General features: G+C 48.0%; 9 protein-coding genes across 11 annotated transcripts; 6 read left to right on the forward strand and 3 right to left on the reverse strand.

Moving 5' to 3' along the window:
* Window positions 1-186: 186 nt before the first annotated feature.
* On the forward strand, window positions 187-1,811 carry ONS95_013501 (uncharacterized protein; the record flags this gene model as incomplete). The annotated part of the gene is made up of 4 exons (XM_058507153.1): window positions 187-296; window positions 342-690; window positions 761-870; window positions 915-1,811. 4 exons carry the CDS (start codon window positions 187-189, stop codon window positions 1,477-1,479), a joined length of 1,134 nt encoding a protein of 377 aa, XP_058357884.1. The 3' UTR covers window positions 1,480-1,811.
* Window positions 1,812-2,514: 703 nt separating this feature from the next.
* On the forward strand, window positions 2,515-4,956 carry ONS95_013502 (uncharacterized protein). The gene is made up of 2 exons (XM_058507154.1): window positions 2,515-3,084; window positions 3,134-4,956. The coding sequence occupies exons 1-2, from the start codon at window positions 2,601-2,603 to the stop codon at window positions 4,810-4,812; spliced, it is 2,163 nt and encodes a 720-aa protein (XP_058357885.1). The 5' UTR covers window positions 2,515-2,600; the 3' UTR covers window positions 4,813-4,956.
* Window positions 4,957-5,109: 153 nt separating this feature from the next.
* ONS95_013503 (uncharacterized protein) lies at window positions 5,110-5,870 on the reverse strand (the record flags this gene model as incomplete). Its single annotated transcript, XM_058507155.1, has 2 exons — window positions 5,110-5,163; window positions 5,283-5,870. 2 exons carry the CDS (start codon window positions 5,868-5,870, stop codon window positions 5,110-5,112), a joined length of 642 nt encoding a protein of 213 aa, XP_058357886.1.
* Window positions 5,871-6,498: 628 nt separating this feature from the next.
* On the forward strand, window positions 6,499-8,337 carry ONS95_013504 (uncharacterized protein). The gene is made up of 4 exons (XM_058507156.1): window positions 6,499-7,039; window positions 7,350-7,564; window positions 7,691-8,245; window positions 8,313-8,337. The coding sequence occupies exons 1-3, from the start codon at window positions 6,815-6,817 to the stop codon at window positions 8,025-8,027; spliced, it is 777 nt and encodes a 258-aa protein (XP_058357887.1). The 5' UTR covers window positions 6,499-6,814; the 3' UTR covers window positions 8,028-8,245; window positions 8,313-8,337.
* ONS95_013505 (uncharacterized protein) lies at window positions 8,034-10,979 on the reverse strand. 2 transcript variants are annotated; one of them, XM_058507157.1, is made up of 4 exons: window positions 10,082-10,979; window positions 8,846-10,038; window positions 8,718-8,796; window positions 8,034-8,664 (listed from the first exon to the last, which is right to left on the reverse strand). In XM_058507157.1, exons 1-4 carry the CDS (start codon window positions 10,823-10,825, stop codon window positions 8,542-8,544), a joined length of 2,139 nt encoding a protein of 712 aa, XP_058357888.1. In that variant the 5' UTR covers window positions 10,826-10,979; the 3' UTR covers window positions 8,034-8,541. The 2 variants fall into 2 exon arrangements, with proteins under 2 accessions (XP_058357888.1, XP_058357889.1); XM_058507158.1 differs by having other exon boundaries at window positions 8,034-10,038; window positions 10,082-10,254; window positions 10,306-10,979.
* Window positions 10,980-11,096: 117 nt separating this feature from the next.
* On the forward strand, window positions 11,097-13,362 carry ONS95_013506 (uncharacterized protein). The gene is made up of 3 exons (XM_058507159.1): window positions 11,097-12,055; window positions 12,113-13,060; window positions 13,109-13,362. The coding sequence occupies exons 1-3, from the start codon at window positions 11,488-11,490 to the stop codon at window positions 13,159-13,161; spliced, it is 1,569 nt and encodes a 522-aa protein (XP_058357890.1). The 5' UTR covers window positions 11,097-11,487; the 3' UTR covers window positions 13,162-13,362.
* A 505-nt stretch (window positions 13,363-13,867) lies between these two features.
* Window positions 13,868-15,907, reverse strand: ONS95_013507 (uncharacterized protein; the record flags this gene model as incomplete). Its single annotated transcript, XM_058507160.1, has 2 exons — window positions 13,868-14,944; window positions 15,075-15,907. The coding sequence occupies 2 exons, from the start codon at window positions 15,905-15,907 to the stop codon at window positions 13,984-13,986; spliced, it is 1,794 nt and encodes a 597-aa protein (XP_058357891.1). The 3' UTR covers window positions 13,868-13,983.
* A 930-nt stretch (window positions 15,908-16,837) lies between these two features.
* On the forward strand, window positions 16,838-18,719 carry ONS95_013508 (uncharacterized protein). Of its 2 annotated transcripts, XM_058507161.1 has the most exons (6): window positions 16,838-17,464; window positions 17,512-17,610; window positions 17,681-17,848; window positions 17,918-18,048; window positions 18,098-18,244; window positions 18,316-18,719. In XM_058507161.1, the coding sequence occupies exons 1-6, from the start codon at window positions 17,064-17,066 to the stop codon at window positions 18,432-18,434; spliced, it is 1,065 nt and encodes a 354-aa protein (XP_058357892.1). In that variant the 5' UTR covers window positions 16,838-17,063; the 3' UTR covers window positions 18,435-18,719. The 2 variants fall into 2 exon arrangements, with proteins under 2 accessions (XP_058357892.1, XP_058357893.1); XM_058507162.1 differs by having other exon boundaries at window positions 18,098-18,719.
* On the forward strand, window positions 18,720-21,805 carry ONS95_013509 (uncharacterized protein; the record flags this gene model as incomplete). Its single annotated transcript, XM_058507163.1, has 2 exons — window positions 18,720-19,669; window positions 19,717-21,805. Exons 1-2 carry the CDS (start codon window positions 18,987-18,989, stop codon window positions 21,803-21,805), a joined length of 2,772 nt encoding a protein of 923 aa, XP_058357894.1. The 5' UTR covers window positions 18,720-18,986.
* Between the last annotated feature and the right edge of the window lie 153 nt (window positions 21,806-21,958).

Below are 21,958 nucleotides of genomic sequence, written 5' to 3' on the forward strand. Positions count from 1 at the left end.
TGCATATCAAATTGCGATTCTCGAGCTATGTGTGGTGTCAACTCTCGAGACAGTGCCCAGAAATGTCCGCTGAATCTTTGCTGCTCATACTTTGGATACTGTGGTGTATGTCCTTCAGATCCCGGCGTTAGACTCTTTACTGACTCGACGAAGGCATCGGAAGTTCACTGCGGAAATTCAAATGGAATGGCGCCATGTCAGCAGGGTTATGGCAGCTGTCAGACTGCAGTTGTGCCATCGTGCCCCGGAGGATCATCTGCGTCGGGGGGTCGAAAGGTTGCATACTATCAAGCAGGGTATGTTATTCCCCAACTCATTGGGCACGTCCTAACATGATTCAGAAACCTGATGTACAGACGATGCAACCGAATTGCGCCCTCAGATATCATCCCAAGAGACCTGACACACCTGATTTTTGCTTTTGTCTTCATCAATCCCAGCAGTTTTGAAGTGCAGCCAGAGAACGATCCTCAAGATAGAGCGCTCTATTATCAATTCACAGCCCTGAAAACGCCATCCACACAAATTTGGTTTTCAGTTGGAGGTTACGGTTTCAGTGACCCAGGGAATACCTTCACGACTTGGTCTGAATTATGCGCCGATCCTGCAAGACGAGCGAAGTTCATTGCCTCCCTAATAGATTTCATGACAAGTTGGGGTTTTCAAGGTGTTGATATTGACTGGGAATATGTGAGTCCCGTTCGTTGCAATCAGCATTTACTCTTCATGGGTTGCAAGAGCACATCTAATTGATTGACAGCCTGTGGAATCGAATCGCGGTGGACGTCCAATAGACACGGCGAATCTCAATGCCCTGATTCAGGAAATGCGTGCCGCCTTTGGAACGAAGTTTGGCATCAGTATTGCATTGTGAGTTCTGTGTAGATCAATCAGTTCGCAGCTAATATCAAGAGACCTTCCGATTACACGTACATCCAACACTTCGATGTCGCCACCCTCTCCCAATATATAGATTTCTTCAACTTCATGTCCTATGATCTCCACGGACCTTGGGAAGTCAACACTATAGGTGCCATTCTCAGAGCACCCGGCTCTGTCGTTGATATCGGCAACACTTTGCTCCCTCTTTGGTATGCCAACGTCTCACCAAACAAAATCAACATTGGAATATCGATGTACGGACGTTCATATACACTGAAAGATCGCAACTGCGCAGAACTTGGATGCCCATATAAAGCGGCTGGTAATCCAGGAATGTGCACAGACAGTCCGGGTCTGCTATCTCTCTGGGAGATTGCGCTTCTGAGAGCAGACAAAGACTTAAGCTCAAAATTTCTACCCGATGTTATGATGGAGCAGATGACTTACGACGATCAATACATTGTATTCGATGCTTCATTGACAGTAGATCGAAAATTGCAATGGGCCGATGGTCTGTGTCTAGGAGGCCTTGCTTACTGGGGTGTGGATTTGTACTCAACATGGGGAAGGTTCGTAACCTCCCTCCATCCCAAATAACCTATTGACCATCACAGTGGTCGTACATCCATCACAAATTCCCAAGATGCAACTTGCGGTGCTGGAAAGTCAACAACATGCATGAACCTCCTTCCAAATCAAAAATGCTGCTCCAAGAACGGCTTCTGTGGCGGAACGCCAGCTCACTGCGAAGCTGCCAATGGCTGCCAGCCAGCATTCGGCATGTGTGTTGCTAATCCTGCAACTATCAGTTTGAATGGTAGATGTGGATCTGAGGCGAAGACTAGTTGCTATAAGAGCGTCTTTGGAGACTGTTGCTCGAAGAATGGATACTGTGGTGCAACGCAGGATTATTGTAGACATGATTTGGGGTGTCAGAATGAGTTTGGGGTTTGTTATGAATAGCTGCCTTGGATCCAAGCCTCTTAGAAGCAGGAGCCAATGATGGGAATCCAACTGCCAGGTTGGAGAACTGTACTTCGGCCAAGCAAACACTCCCAACTTAATTATCCTCATGTGGCTTTTCTTACTCTAGTACGAGTTTGGTGGCATCAGTGAGGCCGTTTGATATCCATGTTGGTCGCTCTTTCATAGTCCATGTAAACCCGTTTTTTTACTTTCCTATTCCCCTCAGCGCATCTTCTTCATCTACCTCCACGGCAGGCTTCCCTCTCACACTCCCACTCCCACCCCAACTCCAACCCTCCAGCCCCCTGATTCCGACTCAGATCTCCAAAACGCAACCCTCAAAATAACCGGTAGCGCCAAATATCCCGACAGATCATCCCATCCCCCAAAATCTCACACAATGCCATTCAAAAGCACAGTATTCAACGATGCAGCACACCTCGATATCCGTGATGAGAGTGGGAAGCAGGTTGAATATTTCCCGAGCACAGATCCCAACGATCTTTTTGCAGAGTGGGGAGATGAAGAAGTGTTCTGTTCAGTGATTGTGTTCTGTTCCATAGTTTAGCGAAGGGAAGCCCAAGGCACCTCAGCCAGCCACAGCGTCTATTTTTAGGCTTGGAAGTTGCCTGCAGCACTGTTCTGTTTTGCCGTCCCAAAGACGTCAGAGATCAGTAAAGTTGCTCACATAGCCCTGCTTTGTCCATTTTAAACTGAGCAAATCGCAGATATATGAAGAAACGCCGGGTGAAATGGATGACCAGTTGGATCAGCGCGGGGTAGAGGACATCGCGGCTCAACCACGGTACGTGTACGGCCAGCGGAATCAATGCCATCACGAAGTGATGGTGACTGAGTTGGAAAATCCTCCCAGAAGCGAGCAATCCTCGCAGTCGAATCTATCATTCGTCGAATATCCCAAGTCAGAGGCAGCGCCTTGCAAAGTCTGCGCTGATCTTTCGACGACGGGGTCCGCAGGCTTAGGATCCACACGCGCTTCCGAAGAGGAATTACACGCTGCTGGAGAACGAGGATGCCCCACCTGCTCTCTCATCTCAAAAGCAACGAGAAGTTTTTGCTCATCGATATGTAATCGCGAATCTAAAACCAGCAATTTATTGAAGGTCGATGGCGTCACGATTTTGAACGATGGAGGACACCTCTCCGCTCTTCTGGCAATCCACCAACATGATGGTGTCCCTCTTGAGGTTACCCTTGACCTCTTTTCTCCGAGAAGTATGCCATTCAACCTTGTTTTACTATTCAACGTGCTAAATAAGTCTAGTATCAACCGAGTTTCCAGTATTCAAGGCCCCGAATTGCATCTCTAGCAAACTCTGTCTCTCGGATTTGGTCGCGAAGATTGCAGCCTGGATCCAAAACTGCGAGTCCAAACATATCCACTGCCGTCTACCGGAAGCCTCGATCCTGCCATCCCGAGTAATAGACTTTGGAGTCCTGGAAAGCTTTGATGATATCAAACTTGTCCTAGGTCATGGTATTTCAGCTCAATATTTAGCACTGAGCTACTGCTGGGGAGCTGGAACTACGATGATTCAATCAACGTCCTCTTCACTTGCCAGGTGGACTGAAGGGATTCCCTGGCAGCAACTCCCGAAGACTTTCCAAGATGCCATAACACTCACCCGGAAACTTGGAATCCAGTACCTATGGATCGATGCGGTTTGTATCGTTCAAGATGACACTCAAGATTGGGAATTCGAGTCTGCTAATATGGCGAATATATACTCGAATTCGTATATCACAATTGCAGCAACCTCAGCATCTGATAGCCACCGTGGTTTGTTTACAGACAGATGGACACGCTCCTGGGGCAATAATAGCATCAAGATCCCGGTCGATGCTCACCACGTTGCCACATCGGCCAACGATCACAAGGACGAAATTTTTGTACGACCACGACTCCACCTAGCACACAACCGATTCTGTAACATGGAGAATGCCATGGACCATACTGAAGACGCACCACTTCTCACAAGAGCATGGGCATTCCAAGAACGCCTCCTCCCCTCCCGCACACTACATTTCCATGCCGAAGAACTCATCTGGGAGTGCAAATCCGCAGTCCAGTGCGAGTGCCAAAGTCTAGACCGTACATTTAGCTTCGAACAGACTGGCATGGAAGGATGGCTCAAGAACTTCGTCACTGGCAGTCTCCATGCCAATCACTCTGTCGATGAGCTCGGCCACGTCTGGCTGGATCTCGTATCGGAATTTGGAGCGCTGCGTCTCACTCATGAGAAGGATCGTTTGCCTGCACTTTCTGGAATGGCTTCGAAGTTCTCGGATAAGTGTTTGGGGAATTACGTCGCTGGGATTTGGGAGCATGATATGGCGAGGGGATTGTTGTTTATTACTTCACCTCTGGACAATTCGCAATCTGCTCCAACCGCCCTGCCATCTTCGCCGTCTGTGCCGTCCTGGTCATGGGCTTCTGTATACCTGCGAGGATCGATGATATCCTATGGCCACATACTCGCAGGTGGCTTTGTCCAAGATGCCTCCTTCCAAGTTTTGATTATGGACGTCAAGCGGAGTGGCAACAACCCGTTCAGCTGGGTAGAACATGGCAGTCTTCGCGTCAAAGGCCGTTGTTCTTTGACAAGGATATTTACTGAGCGCTCAGTTTCCGGACATCTACGCAATAAGAAGTTTGTAATCAAAATAGATGGCGATCATAGAGTTGTTCCTTTGGAGTACTTCAGTAGTGATGATGATCTTGATAGTCTGGATGATACACCTCTGTATTGCTTGCTTGTTGGTTTTCAAGATTCCACGTGGTCAGTGGGTCAGAATCCTGAGGGTGCACAATACGAGTATGTACTTGTTCTTTACAAAGTCTCTGAGGAGCAGAACACGTACAGACGTGTTGGGCTCTTGTCGATCATGGATGATACCTGTTCTCTTAGAGAGCAACCAGTACTTACAGCTACGTTGGTATAGTTCGCGGACATCTCTATTACTTAATATTAGCGTTAGACCAAGGAAATTCTCGCAGGAAAGAGGTCATGTTGAGCTGCTGATCTCTTCCCCTACAATTCTGGTAGTCAATTTAGGCCAATGCATTTCCATAGTGGGTATCATGAGACTTAAGAATTTCCTTTGGGAATGTTGTAATCTGTTCTACAGGACACGTATAACCTTCTTACCTGCCAATTACTCACATGGATAATTGTTATCTCCCATTTTTCGTTAAATTTCCACTGCGCTGTAAATCATACAGAGTTTCCACCCCAAGCATCAGCTTTTTGGAGGTGGCACTACCTTCTGAGGAACAATCTCCACCCAATATCCCTGAAATTCTCAAAGTCAGCAGGCCATCCACACGCAATCTTCGAAACAACCCCCGTCCATGACTTCACTTAACTTGCTAAACCCCGGGGTAAAACACAAAGAAAAGGAAAAACACTCACATCCGGATCCCTCAAAAACGCCAACTGTCTAAACACAAACTTATACCCCTCCACCACATCCCTCCCCTCCTCAACCCTCCCCTCCACCAACCCCTCAACCCCATACTGCCCAACCTCACTCTCCCCAAGCGGTTTAATAACCTCGACTCCAAACTCCCTCGCCCTCTCCAACACTTTCGCAACATCCGGCACCGTAAACCCTAAATGCCCGAATCCCTGTCCTAAACCATCTGTTTCATTGCCGTTTCGATACTCTACCCTCTTTTTCCTCTTTTCATCTTCAATGGGTTCCTTCTCCGGGATACAATACAACTCCAACAATCCCTTTGCCGTCCCCAAATCCTCAATCGACACATCCCTCGGACCAAGATAATAGATCGTCCAAGCTCCAGTGTTGAATATGAAGATTGTGTGCAGGCCGAGAAGCTCGTTGTAGAAGCGGAGGGAGGCTTCTGGGTTGCGGATCCGTAGCATGAGGTGGTTGAGGCGGATGCCGGAGGTGGTGGGTGAGAGGGGGCGAGGGGGAGGGATGGTGTGGATTCCGGGGGTGAACGGGGGTTGTGGGTTGGTGGGAGTGGGAGTGGACATGCTGGATATTGAGAATATAAGTGGTGTTTGTGTGAGGTGGTGTGATGGAAAGGTGTAGAGAAGTCCTGTGAGGTTATTGTCGTCCTAGGAGAAGGTAAGCGAGCGTTCAAAGCTCCAAACTCTACCTCAGAGGACTTTGAGTCGAGGAAATGAACGACGAGAATATCACGCTTGATTTCGAAGTCGAGAACGGATTCATATCTATATACCCTTCTGGATCATGGTCACGTTGACACACACATTTCTTGTAGTACCTCCCCGAACTAGATTGATTGCTTGGGGGATTTCCTGCCAAGCCTTTCCATCCCCACGGCCCACCTTCCGTATCCCACATTCCATCGAGATGGATCTGTGGGAGAGCCAATCAGACACATTGGAAATCACCCAGAAATTGATGTCATTTACAGTGATGAAGAAGCTATTTCGCGACAAGCTTTGTTACTTCATAAGGTAGGTAAGCGTGCTTTTGTTTTGTTTTGTTTTCTTTCGCTGCTGTGCCCCTGACTGAAGTGGTGCCGGAACTCGCTTGTTCTCAGGGGCTCGGGGTTCGGATTCGGATTCGGTTTCGCAAGTGGATGCCCTCACTAGGGATGATGACTCAGTCATTTCTATCTCCCACCCTCTAATTCTTGAAGGCACATTCTGTCCACGATTGATCATTACATCGATTCGAAGCCGAAGTGGTATCTTCAAAGCTAACTGTAAACCTCTCGTTTCAAGCCTTTCTTTCCCACGAACTGGATATATACCGTTTGTCCGTGAGTTCGTGGGCTCACAATCATAGGGCCACTTACCGACCAAGATACCAGAAAACCAGGATACATCCTCTCGCCTACTTCTGACCCTGTAAACAAACGACAACGACAATCTATATTTCTCCCCCTATACCAAAGTCCCCTCCCACCATATCCGTCTTGAATCTCATCTCAATTAAACCCCCCAAAATGGCAACCTCCTCCCCAGCACCAGCACCAGCCCACACCTCCTCCCCGGCACCAACTCACACGCCCACACCAGCAGCAAGCGTCATCCTCATACCATGGGATCCCGACTCACCAGCACATATCGACAGGATGTACGAGCAGCGGGTTGCTTGTGGGTGGAAATCTGAGCAGGTGGAGAGTTGGAGGGAGTTGCAGAGGAGTGGGAAATTTACGTTGCAGTGGGTTGTGAGTTTATTTTCTTTCTTCTTGTTTTGTTTTGATTGCATTTTGGCATTATTGACCTTCACTTCGATCTGGCCCTGTAAAAATTTATCTGGTGGTACCCTAGATATCTTGAAGGGACTTGATCAGGAGGCAAACCTGGTGTTGTGTTCACGTGACACTGCTTTCCCTTACCCTTCTTCCTCCTCTCCTCTCTTTCTGCCAATTCCTTCATCTCCTCCCATCCTACACTATCAAACCATACCACTTTTTTCCCTTTCAAGTTCAACCCCAAGCAAAACAATAAATCTAACCTCCCCCTCCCACACCACAGGTCCTCTCCCCCACTGACCCCGCCCTCCCCTCCAAAACCACCAAACACACAACCGCCTACCCCAAACAATCCACCCCTCTCCTCGACACAGCGACTTCCCTAGGCGGCAAACCAAGACCTGAGGATGAAATCACGGGAAGGGAATTCATGCCTGTGGGACATATTTCGCTGAATACGGAGTATGAGGAGGAAGGTTTTGTGGATCCTGAGGAGGGGTGAGTACTTCTACTTTCCTTCTTATTTCTAATCTCTCTTTCTCGATCCTCCCTTCAACTCCCCTCTCCACACCCCAAATTCCCCTAAAGTTCCCAAATAACTAACATCCCCCCTTCCCCAACCAGACTCCTCTTCATCGCCACATTCTGGATCTCCCCACCCCTCCAATCCCACGGCCTCGGCCGCGCCTCCATGAACGCAATCGAGCATATAGCCACCGCGCCACCACTCAACGCCCGCATCCTCGCGCTAAGCACATGGTCCAATTCCTATTCCAGTGACCCGGAAAATGAGATGTGGGTTGCGCTGCAGAGGGAGCCGCCGAAGATCTCGAACCAGGATTGGTATGCTAGGAGGGGTTATGTGGTGTTTAAGACGGTGGCGGAGAAGTGGTGTGAGAGGGATAGTAGGGGGAGGGAGTGGTGGTTTGCGGGGGTGTTTATGAGGAAGGTTATTGCTTGATTTGGTGAGGAGGTGAGGTGGAGGAGAGGTGGAGGAGAGGTGGAGGAGAGGGTGAGTTGTGGGGTGATGGATGGCATGGGAGGAGTGGCGAGGATGCGAGGAGAAGGGAAAGGTAGAAAAGGCGACGAATTAGATTATTGGGCTTTAGAAGGAGATGTAGAATGTTCACCGGTAGATTGCAGGTTGTTAGATGTGGACGCGAGAGAGTGTTAGTATATGTCAGTCTGCTATTTATGCTCTATTTACCTCTCAAGTCTAGCTAAATTCTAGCTAATGAGCAAATAGAAATGTGTTTCCATCATCTATGCAGAGAGATGTGATAGAATTCGTTCGATGATGATGCGCTTTTGATTCAAAAAATAATATTCGCGGATTGACGCCATACAGCTAGCGCCCAGTTCTCTCTGTAGGAGCTAGCAGTAGTATTGGTTCGGCAGAATAAATGTGTTGGTACAGGTGTGAAGGAAATTGTGTTGGCTCGAATCGTAGACCTGGACGGTCAACAAGTCCACGTCTACATTCGCACTCGGAAGAGGTACCGAAGGCGGACTTGAGCGACGTCGTAGGTGATGTACTCGTTGTACATCAGGTAGGCGTCAGGGACAGCAGTGGGGCCAGGTGGAGTTGTGACATCGGGCTAGAAAAGTGTAAATCAAAGGCGTGTCAATACAAGGACAGATTTGGACTCACGATCTTGATGCCTTTCAAAGAAGGGTGTATGGCTTCAGCATCCTTCCAAACCTTTGGTCCGGTCATACCCATTCCCCAACTCGATCCGAGTCAATATTAGCTAGTAGGAGATGGGGCATCAAACTTACGTTGATATCATTCCCTTGGCTTTGGCATCCTCACCGGCGGTGTAAGAAGCATCAGTGAGTTCTTGCTTTGGATCACCAAGTTCAGCTTCACAGAGAAGCAATAGAACGTGACCATTGGAAATATGAGAGCAGCAGTAGTTGGCCGACTTCGAAGACATGTCTGCCAAGTAGATACCCTTGCCAAACATGTAACCAGAGACTGGAGCTTCGGGTGGAGCAATGCGTAGACCTTGACTCAAGATTCCGCCGAAATTGGTCGTACGAGATCCATGCCAGAGCAATCGTCTGTCACGTGGAGGTCCTGCATAGGGGCTCTTGTCGAATCTATCCTTCTCTCCGTTACGCTCGATACGGAAGATCTGATCGACATGATAATTAGCGTTGTGGGTGGAACCTCTTGTCTCGACAAGGTAGCTCTTGAGCTCGGCGAACTCGGTACTGTCTTTCTTGAGTGGGGTCATTTCTTCCATTCCGAGGCCACGAAACTGTCTGTCAAGTGCATTGATCTTCTCGACATCCTTTGGTTCCTTCTTCATGAGGTTCGCGGTATCCTTCATATCACTCAGCGAATCAAGTAACTCAACTTCCCGGTTCAGCATGTCTTGGTTGTTGATGATAGGAGGGCGATTTCGTCCGAAGGCATGAGGGATGTAGGAGTAGAAGGAGTTGGATAGATTCTCGATGGCGGACTGGTAGTCAGTGCCATACTCTGACTGGGCAAGCGAGACGTCATTCATTAGATCGGAGAGATCCTTCAATGCTTGATAGCCTTTGACAATGGTGCTCTTGGCCAACTTTCCGAGGGGCATCTTGTTGACATCGTAGTTGAGGTCCACCATGGTCGCAGCAAAGTATTGTTGGTTGAAAATGAGTTCCATGAGATCTTGAACCGCGACCGGCAACTTCGACTCTGGTGCCTCTTCTTGCTCCTCGGATTCGGTCTTGACCTTGGCTTCGGTTTCTTCTTCATCATCTGTGTCTTCAGTGTAACTTCGCTCAATGAAAGTATACTTTCCACTTTTTGGCTTGTCGGCTCGATTGGCCCAAGCCAGTCCACTCTTGGACTTGAACTTGCTGTCGAACTCGCGAAGGGCATCGTTCAGACTGCCATCACCTAGCATTTTACTCTGACCTCTGTCTCCAACTCTGCCCCAACGAGTCCATGTTTGGTAATGACCATTATTATGAAGAAGCTGGCATGGTTAGTGGAATCAATGTTGGAGTTGCATCACGTACCTGGACGCGGTAGAATTTGTTGTTATTATTGCCAGCATTGGTTTGGTTCAACGACGCATCGTAGATGACTTTGTCATCATCAATGTAAACCTGGTAGTGAGTGAGACCACAAACCTCGTCAACGGGAATCTTGAGGGAAGATAATGTTGCAACATTGGTTTGGCCCTCAGCGGCTGTGTACTTTAGCTTCGACTCGTCAATTTGTACCATTGTAGGCTTCGAACCTTGAGAGGATGTTCCGTTGGCAGCAATGGCACCAGCAGGTTTGGTGGGTTTCTTTGGCTGAGGCTTGTCCTCTTCCTCGTCATCGTCATCGTCGACAACAGAAGCTGCGCGCTTCTTGGCTGCTTTTCCTTTGGCTTTACCGTTGATCTGGCTGTTGGTTGATGGCGGGGCTGCCGAAGGAGAAGCAGCCGAGCCACCAAAGAAGTACTTGGTCTCGTCCATCCTAGCATTTTCAGCGAGGCAATCTTCCAACCACGTCATATTAACGATGAGGACGTCCTTCGACTTTGCCTGGGTGACTTTGGTTGAGGGCTTGGCAAAATCACCTTCAGTTGTCACGAGATGAGTGGTGTCGGCGGTGATGGACTTTGCAAGAGTGCCTCCGAGGGGTGTGATGAGTTCATTGTCGACGGATGGCTGAGTACGGCCAGGAAAGGCACCGCTGAGGGCGATGATGCATCCCTGCAATGGAGGACTGGCGGCCTTTGCAGGGCGGCCACCTTTCTTTGTGGGTGCCATTGAAATGGCCTAAGAGTTCAGGATGAGGATATTTCAAGGCGAGGTGATGTGTGTGAACAATGCATGGAGTTGCAGTCTCCTAGACGTGTCTTGAAGAGAGTGGTGCAGTACCTGGAGATGAGTTTGATGGAAAGGAGAGATGGTTTTGTTGACTTCGTGATGTTGATGGCACGACACGGCACGGCAGAGCACGTTCAGGCACCAGCTCACGTGAGTGGCTGCGCCTTTCTCTTTCGAGCGTAGCCTCCCCCTTGCTGCCTGCCCTTGGCAGCTCCAACATCCAGTCCTTCCCAATTGCGTCTCCTGAGCAAGATCTTCTGCAGCTTCTGAAGCAAGCGTCTTGACTTTTTGCCAACAGTGGACGAAAATAGAGCAGGCAGCGGTCACATGTTTTCGTGTTTGCCTGTTTGAGACTAGAATCTCGTGACTGCCTGTTACGCGACTCTCAACTTCATCTTCGTCTTGATCTTCATCGTCAGCTTCGGCTGGCCTCTTTCTCTTCTCCTCCCTGAACGTTGATCCTCAAATCAATCCGTATTCTGCAAAAAACCAGATAGTGCTTCATTTCAGACTTGCCACATTCTAGCTAGGCAATTCGAATTCACTCAAACGCTCGTACCATCTTCATCCTACTACAGGCCGTGGCCCCCTCACTTTACAGCATGGACGTAGACGCAATTCCAGTCCGCTCAGCAAATGGCGACACAGTTGCTTCACTAGGAGGTACAATTTCTCCTCAATCGTCTCCCCTGGCCTCAGTTCCCCTGGAAGTTCTCCTCAATATCAACAAACACCTCACTACTCCTGAGTACGGCAAGCTCCGCCTCACGTGCAAGCACATTGAGGACCAGCTTCATATTGCTTTCGCCAAAGAGTTCTTCTCCAAACGACAATTCATGTTCACGGAATTCAGTCTACAAGCTTTGGTCGACATCTCGAAATCTAGATTCGCATCGTCCCTGAAACACGTCATCTTCGGCTTGGAGCAACCAGGAACCCAAGGATCCAATCCATTGCCTCCAAACCCTCAACAATGGAGCATTTCGGCTCTGGCCCTGAGGAATCGACTTACCACGGACTGGTTCCAGCATGCGTCCTTCCTTGACACCGGACGTCATGTGGAATTGCTTGCTGAAGCTTTCTCGGCTCTTCCCCATCTCGACATAGTTGGAATGCGTGATTTCAACTCACAATCTCGTTTTCGTGATGCCCCAAATGTTTCGTGGAATAGTATGTTACTAGTACCATCTTTTCTTTCTTATCAAGACTGCTTGACTGACTCTCAAGGTTATGGCACGCGGACATATCAACTCGAAACCGGAATGCGGATGCCGGGCTTTATATCTAATACTAATAGATACAACTTAGGGATGGTGGACAACTCGGCATCACATTTCAATTTCGCCTATCGAGTCTTCAGAGATATTCTAATTGGTGCTGGAAAAGCATCGACTAGCTTGAAACACTACGAAGTTATTCTGAGGACTGGTTCATTGGGTGATCGAGCTTTTATCATCCCCAAGTATCTAGAGCCGACCATGGTGCCGGTTCTAGCCAACCTCCGCACAATATTCCTGGATTTAAATTCCGAACCACCCAACATGCATGTGGAGAAAGACAAAACCATTATTACTTGTCCCAGCTACTTTCTGATGAAGTTTCTCTCACACACCGTCAATCTAGAGCATCTTCGACTGAACTTTCGATTCTATCGTGACACAACCTCCATTGTATCCTGGCTCTCATGTTCTCCAACAGACACTTTCAACTCCGCTACTGCGGGTTCACCATTTGCGGAGCCTCCCCCAGTAGAGTTGAAGCATCTAAGAGAAATCAATATCGGCATGATAACCGTCGAGCCAAAAGTCATCCTTGCCATCATTCACAAACATCAAACGACTCTGAGAGCCATCAGCCTCCACAAAGTCACTTTTGTGCACAAAGCAGATGTACCGGCAGAGCAGAGAATCAATCTCTGGGCCAAATTCTTCCAAGATCTAACGAAGCTTGATCTCAAACTCGACGGCATCAATATGTCGTTCCTGTCACAAGCACAACCAAGTCGCGAACATGTCCGGCAAGTCACTTTCGAAAAGGGCGCAGAAAAGCCTACGAAAAACTGGGCCGGAAACGATACACAGAGTGGCTTGAGAGATTTCCAGGCCCTTGTATTTGTTAAGGGTCTTGATAAGGATTCAGAAGTTGAGTCAAATGATGGTAGCGAGGACCATTCAGGTAAAACGAGCATCTGACCACTCTCAGAATCATACTGACTTGATACAGATTCACTGGAAGACTCAGATATTGAGGATGACGAGGATGAAAATGATGAATAGGCATGGTCACAGATCAATAGCTTCTATTTTGGTCTGAGTAATGTAATGGGACATAAAGGAGATCGACAACCAAAAACGCGATAGACGACAAAGAGCAAAGTTTTCCTGAAACAGTTTCCTTCCAATTTTCCTTGACTTTCACCTATGTGAGTGCCCATTCTACTTTGTTTGGTTGCTTGATCAAACCCCTGTCAAAATCCCCTCTCATCCCAAGCAACTCCTACTCGTTCCCCTCCCCTGTGTCCATATGACCCGTATCCATAGCATCCTCAGATCCCCTCTTCTCAACTACCACCACCACCTCCCTCAACCCCTCCACCCTCCCCTTCACGTCCTTCAACTTCTCAATTGCCATCCCCAACTCTTCTACCCCTCTATCCACTACCTCTCTCTCAACCTTATCCCCTTCCCCTTCCCCATATCCATCCCCTCCCCATTTCTCTCCCTCCTTTTCTCCCCCCTCCCCTCCCACCTCTCTCTTAACCCCTGCTTCCTTTTTCCCCTTCTCTCCCTCCTTTTCTCCCTCTCCATCAACCATCCTCTCCCCCTCTCCACCCAACATGCCCTCTCCCCCCTTCTCTCCCCCCTCCCCTCCCTCCTCATTCCCAAAACCCCTCCCCTCCCCCCTAACCTCCATCCCCATCCCCATCCCCTCCTCCTTCTCCTTCCCCACCCTCATCCTAACCCCCACCCTCCTAAGCCGCACCTCAAACTCACCAATCCAAGCCCCCAACATCAACCTCAACACCTTCCCCCTCAACACCTGCAAGACCCTCTCCGCTCTAACCAAGCCTTTGAATTGATTCGCTAAGAGATCGATGTCTATGTCTTCTTTGATGTTTCGGGGTTGGCTGATAAAGGGGATGAGGATGGGGATGGGAAGGGGGAGGCGGGGGAGGAGGAGGATGATGATGAGGCTTCTTGGGGGTTTTCTTCGAGAGAGGGTTGTTCTTCCCGGTGCCTATTTTCTGGACTGTCTTGATCATCTGGGTGTCCTTTTCCTGGGTGGTCTTCGGAAGGGTGGTGTTCTTCCTGTGGTTGGTTCTCTTCTTGAGGATTTGCTTCTGGTACCAAAAGGTTTTCTTCTGAAGGGCTTTCTTCTTGAAGGTGTTTTTCTGGAGGGTGATCTTCTTGTGGGCTTTCTTCTGGTTGGTTCTCTTCTTTGGGCCTTTCTACTGAAGAGTATTCTTCTGAAGGGTTTTCTTCTGAAGGGCTTTTTTCTTGGGGCTTTTCTTCTGGGGAGTTTTGTTCTGAGGTGTTATCTTCTTGCCGACTTTCTTCTTGTGGGTGGTGTTCTTGGTCTTCTTCCGAGTAGCTATCCAGATCCCGCTGTGCAAATACAAAATCGTGGTAAGACTCCTTGAGCTGTCTGATTACAGTGAGAAGTCGATTTGTTGTTTTGATGAGGGTGGTTGTGTCGTTGGGGGGAAAAGAGAGAGGTTGGATGGGATTTGAGGGTTGGGTTGCATTTTGCTGTGGATGTGTGGAAGTTGAGCAGATTGGGGTTTCGAACTCGCCAGGATTGAGAGGATTCTGGTCCAGATTCGGGTTCGGACTCTGGTTTTCGTTGTTGGCGTTCTCGTTACTGCTCTCGCTGTTGCTGGTGCAGGTGGATGTTGTCGTTGTGAGTTTTCCTCCAGCCGATCTACTTACCTCCGAAAGCCAATCGATAGAATCATCGATCAAGGCGGTTTCTTGGGTGAGGAGATGTGACAGAGTTTGCTTGAGAGAGAGGTGCAAAGATTGAGTGTCGTAGACGAAAGCTCTTTTCTTGGTGGTCCAGCTGTGAGTGAGGAGTTTGATGTTAGCGAAATGATTCGGCTTCATGTTGAAGAGGACGGGAGGGACTGATTGAGGGAGGAATGGAGGGATGGATTAGTGTTCGTGAGGTTAGAAAAAAGGATTGAGCTTACTACTCTGCCCTATCGCTCTTGGGCTCCATTTTGAAATCAAGATCAGAATCCGAGTTGTAATGCGCGACTAACAAGTTTGTCAAGTCCACAATGCCCTCGATATCCTCCATGAAGCGTAAACCGCGTTCAACTTCAGAACCTCCCTCCTCTTCAGTGGCACCATCATCTTTCCCTTTCTTGTCCTTCATCTCCAGCTTTTTCAATGCCTCCTCAAATTCTTTATCCCCATCTTTATCCTCATCTTTCCCTTCATCCTCCCCTTCTCCCTTAGGGTCCTCACCACCAGTCCCATTCCCACTCCCGTGCCCACTCCCACTCGATTCCACCCTCCCAACTTCACATTTCCTCAACCTCAACCCCAACCCCAACCAATTCTCCACACCACAAACACTACCATCACCAGCAACCCCACCCATAAAACACACAACCGGCCTAACCCCCTGCCCCTCCCCATCCCCCGCAATCCAATAATCCAACCACAAACTGCCCAAAATCCCAACAAAGACAACGAGGATACTCAAGTTCCGCTTCCAATTAGAGTTAGATGAGGGAGCAGGGGGCCAGCGCGGGGTTGGTGGGCGCTGTTTGCGAGGGAGGATGCCCTTCCAGAACCCCTCCCTGGGTTTTGGTTCGAGGGCGGCGAATGAGATTTGGCGTGCGCTGGGACGGCGGCGACGGCGTTGGGGGCTGGAGAGGATGGAGGGAATGGGAGAGATGGGAGATGGGTGGGTGGAGTGAGGTGAAGAAGGGGATGAGTATGGAGGTGGGGGAGTGATAGGGGATGATGAGGAGGGTGAGGAGGGTGAAGTGGGTAGAGTGGGTGACGAGGGCATGGTATATTTGGTGTTTTGTGTGCAAGGTGGAGTTTTGACAGTAGAGTTGGCTGGTTAAGAGTTTAGATGGATGAATGGATGGATGATTTGTAGATGATCATGTTGCTATGGGTATTTGTGCTCTTTGTTCTGCTTTACTGGTGATGTCAAGTAAGGGTACAGCCGTTTGCAGCCGTAGCGTAAGCGAGAACGGGTTATTTATTTACTAACCGAGTTGTGGGGAACAAGGAGTTACGGGTGCGGCCGAGTCAGGTATGAGGGACGTCAGTTAGTTGCTATTGGGATCAAAATATAGCTCCGCATGCTGGAACTATGCTGAGAACCGCTGTCGTTCTCTGCGTGCTAGAGACCGCTGTGCGCGGAAATCCGATAAGCATTTTGAGTACATAAGTACATGAGTACTCACAATAGCTCACATGTCAGATTTCTCTTTATTACTCAATTTTCGCTTATTTCCAATTGATTCGTCATCATCATTATGTTCTTTGTCAATAGCTACCGATGTTCTGGTTCTCTCTTAAATTGTTCGCAAACCTGCTTTTGGTCGTCTGCCCCGGCTTTGGCTTGTCGAGCCAAATCTGATTCAAGTGACCAGCGTGCATTTTCTGTTAGGAATAAGCATGGTCCTAAGTTATTGAAGTATTGGAGTGACAGGATTTTGGATGTAAATCAATGCGGACAGAGTTAAAGGGTTAATCTAGACATCCTTGTGGCTGAGAAAGAAGCATGTTTTGGAACGCAAACCATACTGGTATCACGGCAACTGTATTCTATAGTCCACTAAGCTCATACCACGTGAAGATCCGCTGGATGTTTTCACAGCCACGTAAACCGAGAAACACCACGAATCAGGATCATGCATGCTCTCAACACTTATCTTCAGCCGCACCGGCTGGGCAGCCCGACGCTTCTTCCCAAAGGCTGGGGAGCCTAACATGAAGAACCCTTTTTTCGATCTCCGAATCTCCCAAATGATGATTCAGTTACATCTACAGGTCTACTATCGCATTCAGAAGTACTTGAAACCCATAACCAAGTCCACCGACTTTATCGGGTACATTGCCTAATCAGGCTGCCTCACTTGTCTCCAGGGTCCCATAACCCTCAGCCTTGTCGCAGAGCTTTCGTCTTGGACCTCGCCCACATACATCTGACAATGGCAGAAATCTTTGGACTTGTCGCTGCTGCTGCTGGCGTACTCGATACCCTCAGTAAAGTCATATCTCTCATCGATAGCATTCGCAGAGCTCCCCAAGAAGCTCGGGATGTTGCAAACGAGGTGGAATCCCTCCGAGCAGTTATCGAAGTTCTTCGACTGTCTGCAGAGCGTCCGAGTCACAGCCTGCCACCCGAATGGATTCAAACTACATCTACCGTCTTGATAAATGCAAATGCGGCATCTAGAAGACTGGAATCAAGCATACGTACTGGAACGAGTAAGATGTTTCTCCGAACTCGACTCAAATGGGTTCTCCGCAGTTCGGAAACAAATCAGTACTGTGTTCAATTGCGAAGCTACGCTCAGATGCTCAATACTCTTCAAGGGAGCATACACTGGTACGTCACTGCACTATACGCTTGCGAACGGTTTCTCAAAATCACAGGCAAAGTAGCCAGCGTATGGAGGCAATGCTTCGACAAATACTCTCGCTTCTCAGAGACGGGCAAGGTCTACCGCCGTACACTGAAGCGACTGGTCCAATGTGAGCGCTTTTAGAATGTCGTCGGTACAAAATAACAACAACGTTGGTCGTGATTCTAACAAATAAACAGATCCACTCCAGCTCCCGCAAGACCAGTCTCACCAGAGATTAAATCGTCGGTCTCGCCAGTTTATCGATATACAACACCAGATTCACCAGCAGCCACAGATTCGGAATCTGACAACGACAATTCCAACGATGGCGACGAAAGTGATTCGTCTGATTCTGGAGAGTCTTGGTATGTTGTGCCTCTACCATCATTGGCAGATTTTGAATTCCCTAGAATTGCTCAGCTAAGATGCTGTAGGGACTTTACCTCTGGCGACGTTGATGGCGCCACAATTGGATCCGGAAAACTGACGGTTGTCGAAGATGCCGAAAATCGCAGGGTTCTCCTGAAGATCAAAGGTACTGATACTACGACCTTGAAGTACTGGTGTAAGTATCACTAAGAACGAGCGAACTTCCATTGAGCTTATAACGACAGTGACATCAAGAACACAAGTTGCAAACTCTTCAGGAGACTTAGAGATATCATACTTGAGTGATGGCAAGGACCTTCCTCTAGAAGACGGCTTAGCAGATCTATACAGTTATAGTGGAGCACAGGTGCGGATGTCAATGTATAGATCAGGTAAGGTTTATCCTATTCAAAGAAAATGCGATTGTTTCCGTGGTCGAGCTATGTTAATCACAATGCCATAGATGCTAGCGTTGTTCAACACAAGATAAGTGGTTATACAAGAAGTACTTGGGTTAATCAACAGGATTTTGCAGATGGCATTCCGGGATCAGAAGACAGTGGTGGTTGCTGTGTTATGTGATCTAGTTACTCCCAAACTCGCTTCGGAGTTCACTATCATGTCAAGTTGCACTTTTCGTATGGTCGAGGATTTTTCGCTACATGGATGGCATGCTATCGGCGAACTTGGGGATAGTATGTGGTGAAACTTGTTTTTTTTTTCTTATTAAACACTGCGCTTCTAGTACTGGGTTATGTTCTTATTGTTTACTATCGATACACAACCCTTGCATTATTGTAGGGACATAATATTTGGCGACCTGTAGTTAAGTTTGATTTGCAAGTTTCTATTCTGCACCCGTCAAGCTTCGTCGCTTGTCTTGATCCAAGGAACGGATCTGTGACGAGGTCTTGAGTGATTTCACGTGTCATGGACAGTAGCTGTAAGGCTAAATCCAGATTAGAACAGAGATAGGTACAGCTTGCGAGTGACGACGGAGCAAGGCTTACGAGATACCACTAGGGACAAATCGCCCGTAAAGACTTACAATGCTTCAAATATCAGTATCTGCTGCAATATTTTCCGCTGGAACGTAGGGATTGACGTTAGTTAGTTTTTACCAATACCAATTTGATGCTGCTTCCATTGTGTCATCGTAGCATGGAGCCGGATTCGGCGTATCATGGCAACGAGTGGCGAGAACAAACCAACAAAGAAGGGAAGGAAAACAAAGAAGGTAGCCCACGAAGCAGACTACCCACCCATACAAACTTTTCAATTGACCAGAAAAAATACCACAGTAATAATATACGACCATCGATAATGGCAGATCCTCCAATACCTGAAGGTCATGGGGCACAACTTGGCAGTGGTCAACCCATTGGCGAACCCGCAGCCGACCAGGAACCAGATCACGAGGCAGCAGAAATTATTGTAGAGGAATTAGGGAAAAGAGAGCGGGAGAAAAGATCACTGAAGAGAGTGTGTGGCATCATCACAGTTGCGATAGTGATATATTTCTCGTTTGTATCTGCGGTGATCTACGGAACGCCTTTCGCCAGACAATTCTGGGAAAGCATCTCTGATTCCCCGGCTTATATCTCACAACAGCAGTTCTGGCAGAAAAGTAGCGCAGATAAGACTAGTAAACATTTTAATGTGTTCTGGGAAAATGTCAATTCTGCTCCAAATGCTGGCGAGTCTGTCTCGTATGACTCGTGTAAGGATCGGGTGCTGAGATATTTCACCGCGACTGAACAGGATCAACCAGCACAGCCGACAGTCTTGACGGTAACATATGTGAGACAGCAAGCAGAGTAAGTCTGAGTTCCGGTATAAGAAACTGTTGACTAAAATTCTATAGAGAACGCACAACTGCTTCATCGAGTGAAGTTTCGAGCCGAACTGGCATTCTAAAACCTGGAGGTCCCCCCTCTGTCTCCCCAGGAAAGGGGAAGTCATCGCACTCCGTCAGCAAGAATACGGAAGCATCTAAAGTGGTGAAAAACACCAAGATAGTCTCCAAGGACTTGAAGTGCCCATTATCTTCATCGCTCCTCAAGAGTGCACAGAAAAACACGGTAGATGGAGATACTTCTACGGCTGGTTCCCAGGGTACTCCATCGCACAAGGAGAAAGTCAAGCCACAAACCGGGAAGACGAAGGAATTGAAAGTACATTCAAAGGCAAGCGAGCAGCTTCATCCTTCCACCAAACAGCCAAAGAATGACGGTCACACTAAGAGCTCTGCCACGAAGACTATACAAAAGAGTACCCCTACCTCGAAAAAGGGAGCTTTTGAGAAATATTGGTCTGCATTTCGCATGCAAAGTTCACCCACGGTACAAGCGCGAAAACCTCTGACTGCAGAAAGGCTCTCATGGGATGAAAGATACCGGCAAGAACTTAACAGATTTGGCTTAGAGTATGGATTCCCCAGTAAGCAAGTATCGAAGGAGAATACTGCCGGGCAAATAAAGACGATATACGCGAAAGACCGTGAACCTGGGAGTAAGAGAACGACTGATGAAAATATCGGGAAGACATCCGAGACTGAACAATTGAAAAAGAGCGAAACAACAGCATTGGCACAGCAATCCGAAAAGAAGATATCGAAAACAAAAGAATCCAGATCTGAAGGCAACACCAAACAACTGACAATCAAGCATGATCCAGTGACTGCACAAGACAATAAAAGAGTGGAGAAGTCAATATCCCATGAGGAAACAATGATGAACCCGAGATGGTATTGGAAGTCGATGGATAAGATTGGCTTTCCAAAGCGTCCCCCGACAGAGACTAGTGCAGCCTCAACAGAAGGATCTAATAAAGCAGTGGAGGAGAAGAGTCCGGACTCAACATCTGAAGCAAGTAGTAGCGTACCTTCTGCAGAATCTGTTAGCACCAAAACAAGAGAATCGCATACGAAAACCAAGGATTATTGCGAAACAGACACTACAATGACTGCGAATAGTTTCTCGGAAGTCCTGAAGCAGGGTATAAGACGGCTTGAAAACACGGAGGCAGAGTCTACATCACATCCAGAGATACAAAATGATGCTTCTTCTAGCCAAAAAAAGCCTGGTACGAAGTTTAAAACAGTACTTGGAGACTGTATTGCTGATACAGTTCAAGATCTTAAAGTATCGTCCCCGTGGAAGCATCAAGGCAAGACCCGGAACGATTGGTTCTCAACAGTTTTGCATTTCTCGTGGCTGTCGAAATTCCTCGCAGATTCCAAGTCAAGAATATATTCTCTCCCCAGCGTTTTGCCTTTCAACTATCTAACTGGAGAAGCTGTCGTCGACAAGGACGCCTTTTGGCTACCATGGCTGTTCAATCCCTTCATGTGGACGTCCTCGCGCACTCTTTACATTAGAGACCAGACAGCAGAAGAAAAAGCCTGGGAAGAGATGATATTTAACAGTCCCAATTACCAACGCCAAACACCCAAGAATAGAACAATAGAGACTATACAGCATATCTCAACAACACTATTGTCGGTCGTCGATCAGCTCATGGCAGAAGGCAACAATCATCTCGACACAATGACGAGATTACAAGAAGCATGGAAAGGTATGCTCCGCGGTGAAGCAGTCATGAACTCATCGAGAACAGTCAAAGAAATCGGGAGTGATTTGGGGAATCGCAGTCTGCTCAAGTCGTATGCTGGAGCGGTCCACCAGTTCGATCGTCTTGTCGATGATGTTGTAGAAGCAGCGAGCAGGATGGAAAATGTGACAGTTGTGACTATGGAAGATGCGAAGCAGTGGACAAAAATGAGGACTGGATTCAATGAGTTCCTGTGGGAAGTAAGTAAGAGACCTTTGTTTGCGAGTAGGAAAAGTTCAATGTTTGAAGGGTTTCACAGTGATATATTGCTAGGTGGGAAAGATAAGTTGGAGATTGTTAAGAGTAAGGTAGCGAGACTGAAATTGTCAAGTGCGATTTGAATAAACTGCTTTCTATTTCGAGCTGGGACGAGTCTGAACACACGGTCTTTGTATTAGTTGCCATGATATGTTAATTATAGTAATGCATTATTGACATTCCTCAACATCCAGATAGTGTTATGGAAATCTTGCACTTCATGGAAACGGCCATCA

The sequence above is a fragment of the Cadophora gregata genome, assembly GCF_030347475.1.
Source record: "Cadophora gregata isolate MNR1 chromosome Unknown scaffold_7, whole genome shotgun sequence".
NCBI classification, from domain to species: domain Eukaryota; kingdom Fungi; phylum Ascomycota; class Leotiomycetes; order Helotiales; family Ploettnerulaceae; genus Cadophora; species Cadophora gregata.

Excerpts from the sequence above, each read along its gene's own strand:
- ONS95_013502 (XM_058507154.1), top strand. The coding sequence starts at position 2,601 with ATGGATGACCAGTTGGATCAGCGCGGGGTAGAGGACATCGCGGCTCAA. Across the intron at positions 3,085-3,133 it reads TGACCTCTTTTCTCCGAGAA|TATCAACCGAGTTTCCAGTA; the intron begins GTATGCCATTCA and ends AAATAAGTCTAG.
- ONS95_013504 (XM_058507156.1), top strand. The coding sequence starts at position 6,815 with ATGGCAACCTCCTCCCCAGCACCAGCACCAGCCCACACCTCCTCCCCG. Across the intron at positions 7,040-7,349 it reads AATTTACGTTGCAGTGGGTT|GTCCTCTCCCCCACTGACCC; the intron begins GTGAGTTTATTT and ends CCCACACCACAG. Across the intron at positions 7,565-7,690 it reads TTTGTGGATCCTGAGGAGGG|ACTCCTCTTCATCGCCACAT; the intron begins GTGAGTACTTCT and ends TTCCCCAACCAG.
- ONS95_013505 (XM_058507157.1), bottom strand. The coding sequence starts at position 10,825 with ATGGCACCCACAAAGAAAGGTGGCCGCCCTGCAAAGGCCGCCAGTCCT. Across the intron at positions 10,039-10,081 it reads ACAAATTCTACCGCGTCCAG|CTTCTTCATAATAATGGTCA; the intron begins GTACGTGATGCA and ends TAACCATGCCAG. Across the intron at positions 8,665-8,717 it reads CTTTGAAAGGCATCAAGATC|CCCGATGTCACAACTCCACC; the intron begins GTGAGTCCAAAT and ends ACACTTTTCTAG.
- ONS95_013506 (XM_058507159.1), top strand. The coding sequence starts at position 11,488 with ATGGACGTAGACGCAATTCCAGTCCGCTCAGCAAATGGCGACACAGTT. Across the intron at positions 12,056-12,112 it reads CCCAAATGTTTCGTGGAATA|GTTATGGCACGCGGACATAT; the intron begins GTATGTTACTAG and ends CTGACTCTCAAG. Across the intron at positions 13,061-13,108 it reads TGGTAGCGAGGACCATTCAG|ATTCACTGGAAGACTCAGAT; the intron begins GTAAAACGAGCA and ends GACTTGATACAG.
- ONS95_013508 (XM_058507161.1), top strand. The coding sequence starts at position 17,064 with ATGGCAGAAATCTTTGGACTTGTCGCTGCTGCTGCTGGCGTACTCGAT. Across the intron at positions 17,465-17,511 it reads CTTCAAGGGAGCATACACTG|GCAAAGTAGCCAGCGTATGG; the intron begins GTACGTCACTGC and ends TCAAAATCACAG. Across the intron at positions 17,849-17,917 it reads TCTGATTCTGGAGAGTCTTG|GGACTTTACCTCTGGCGACG; the intron begins GTATGTTGTGCC and ends AAGATGCTGTAG.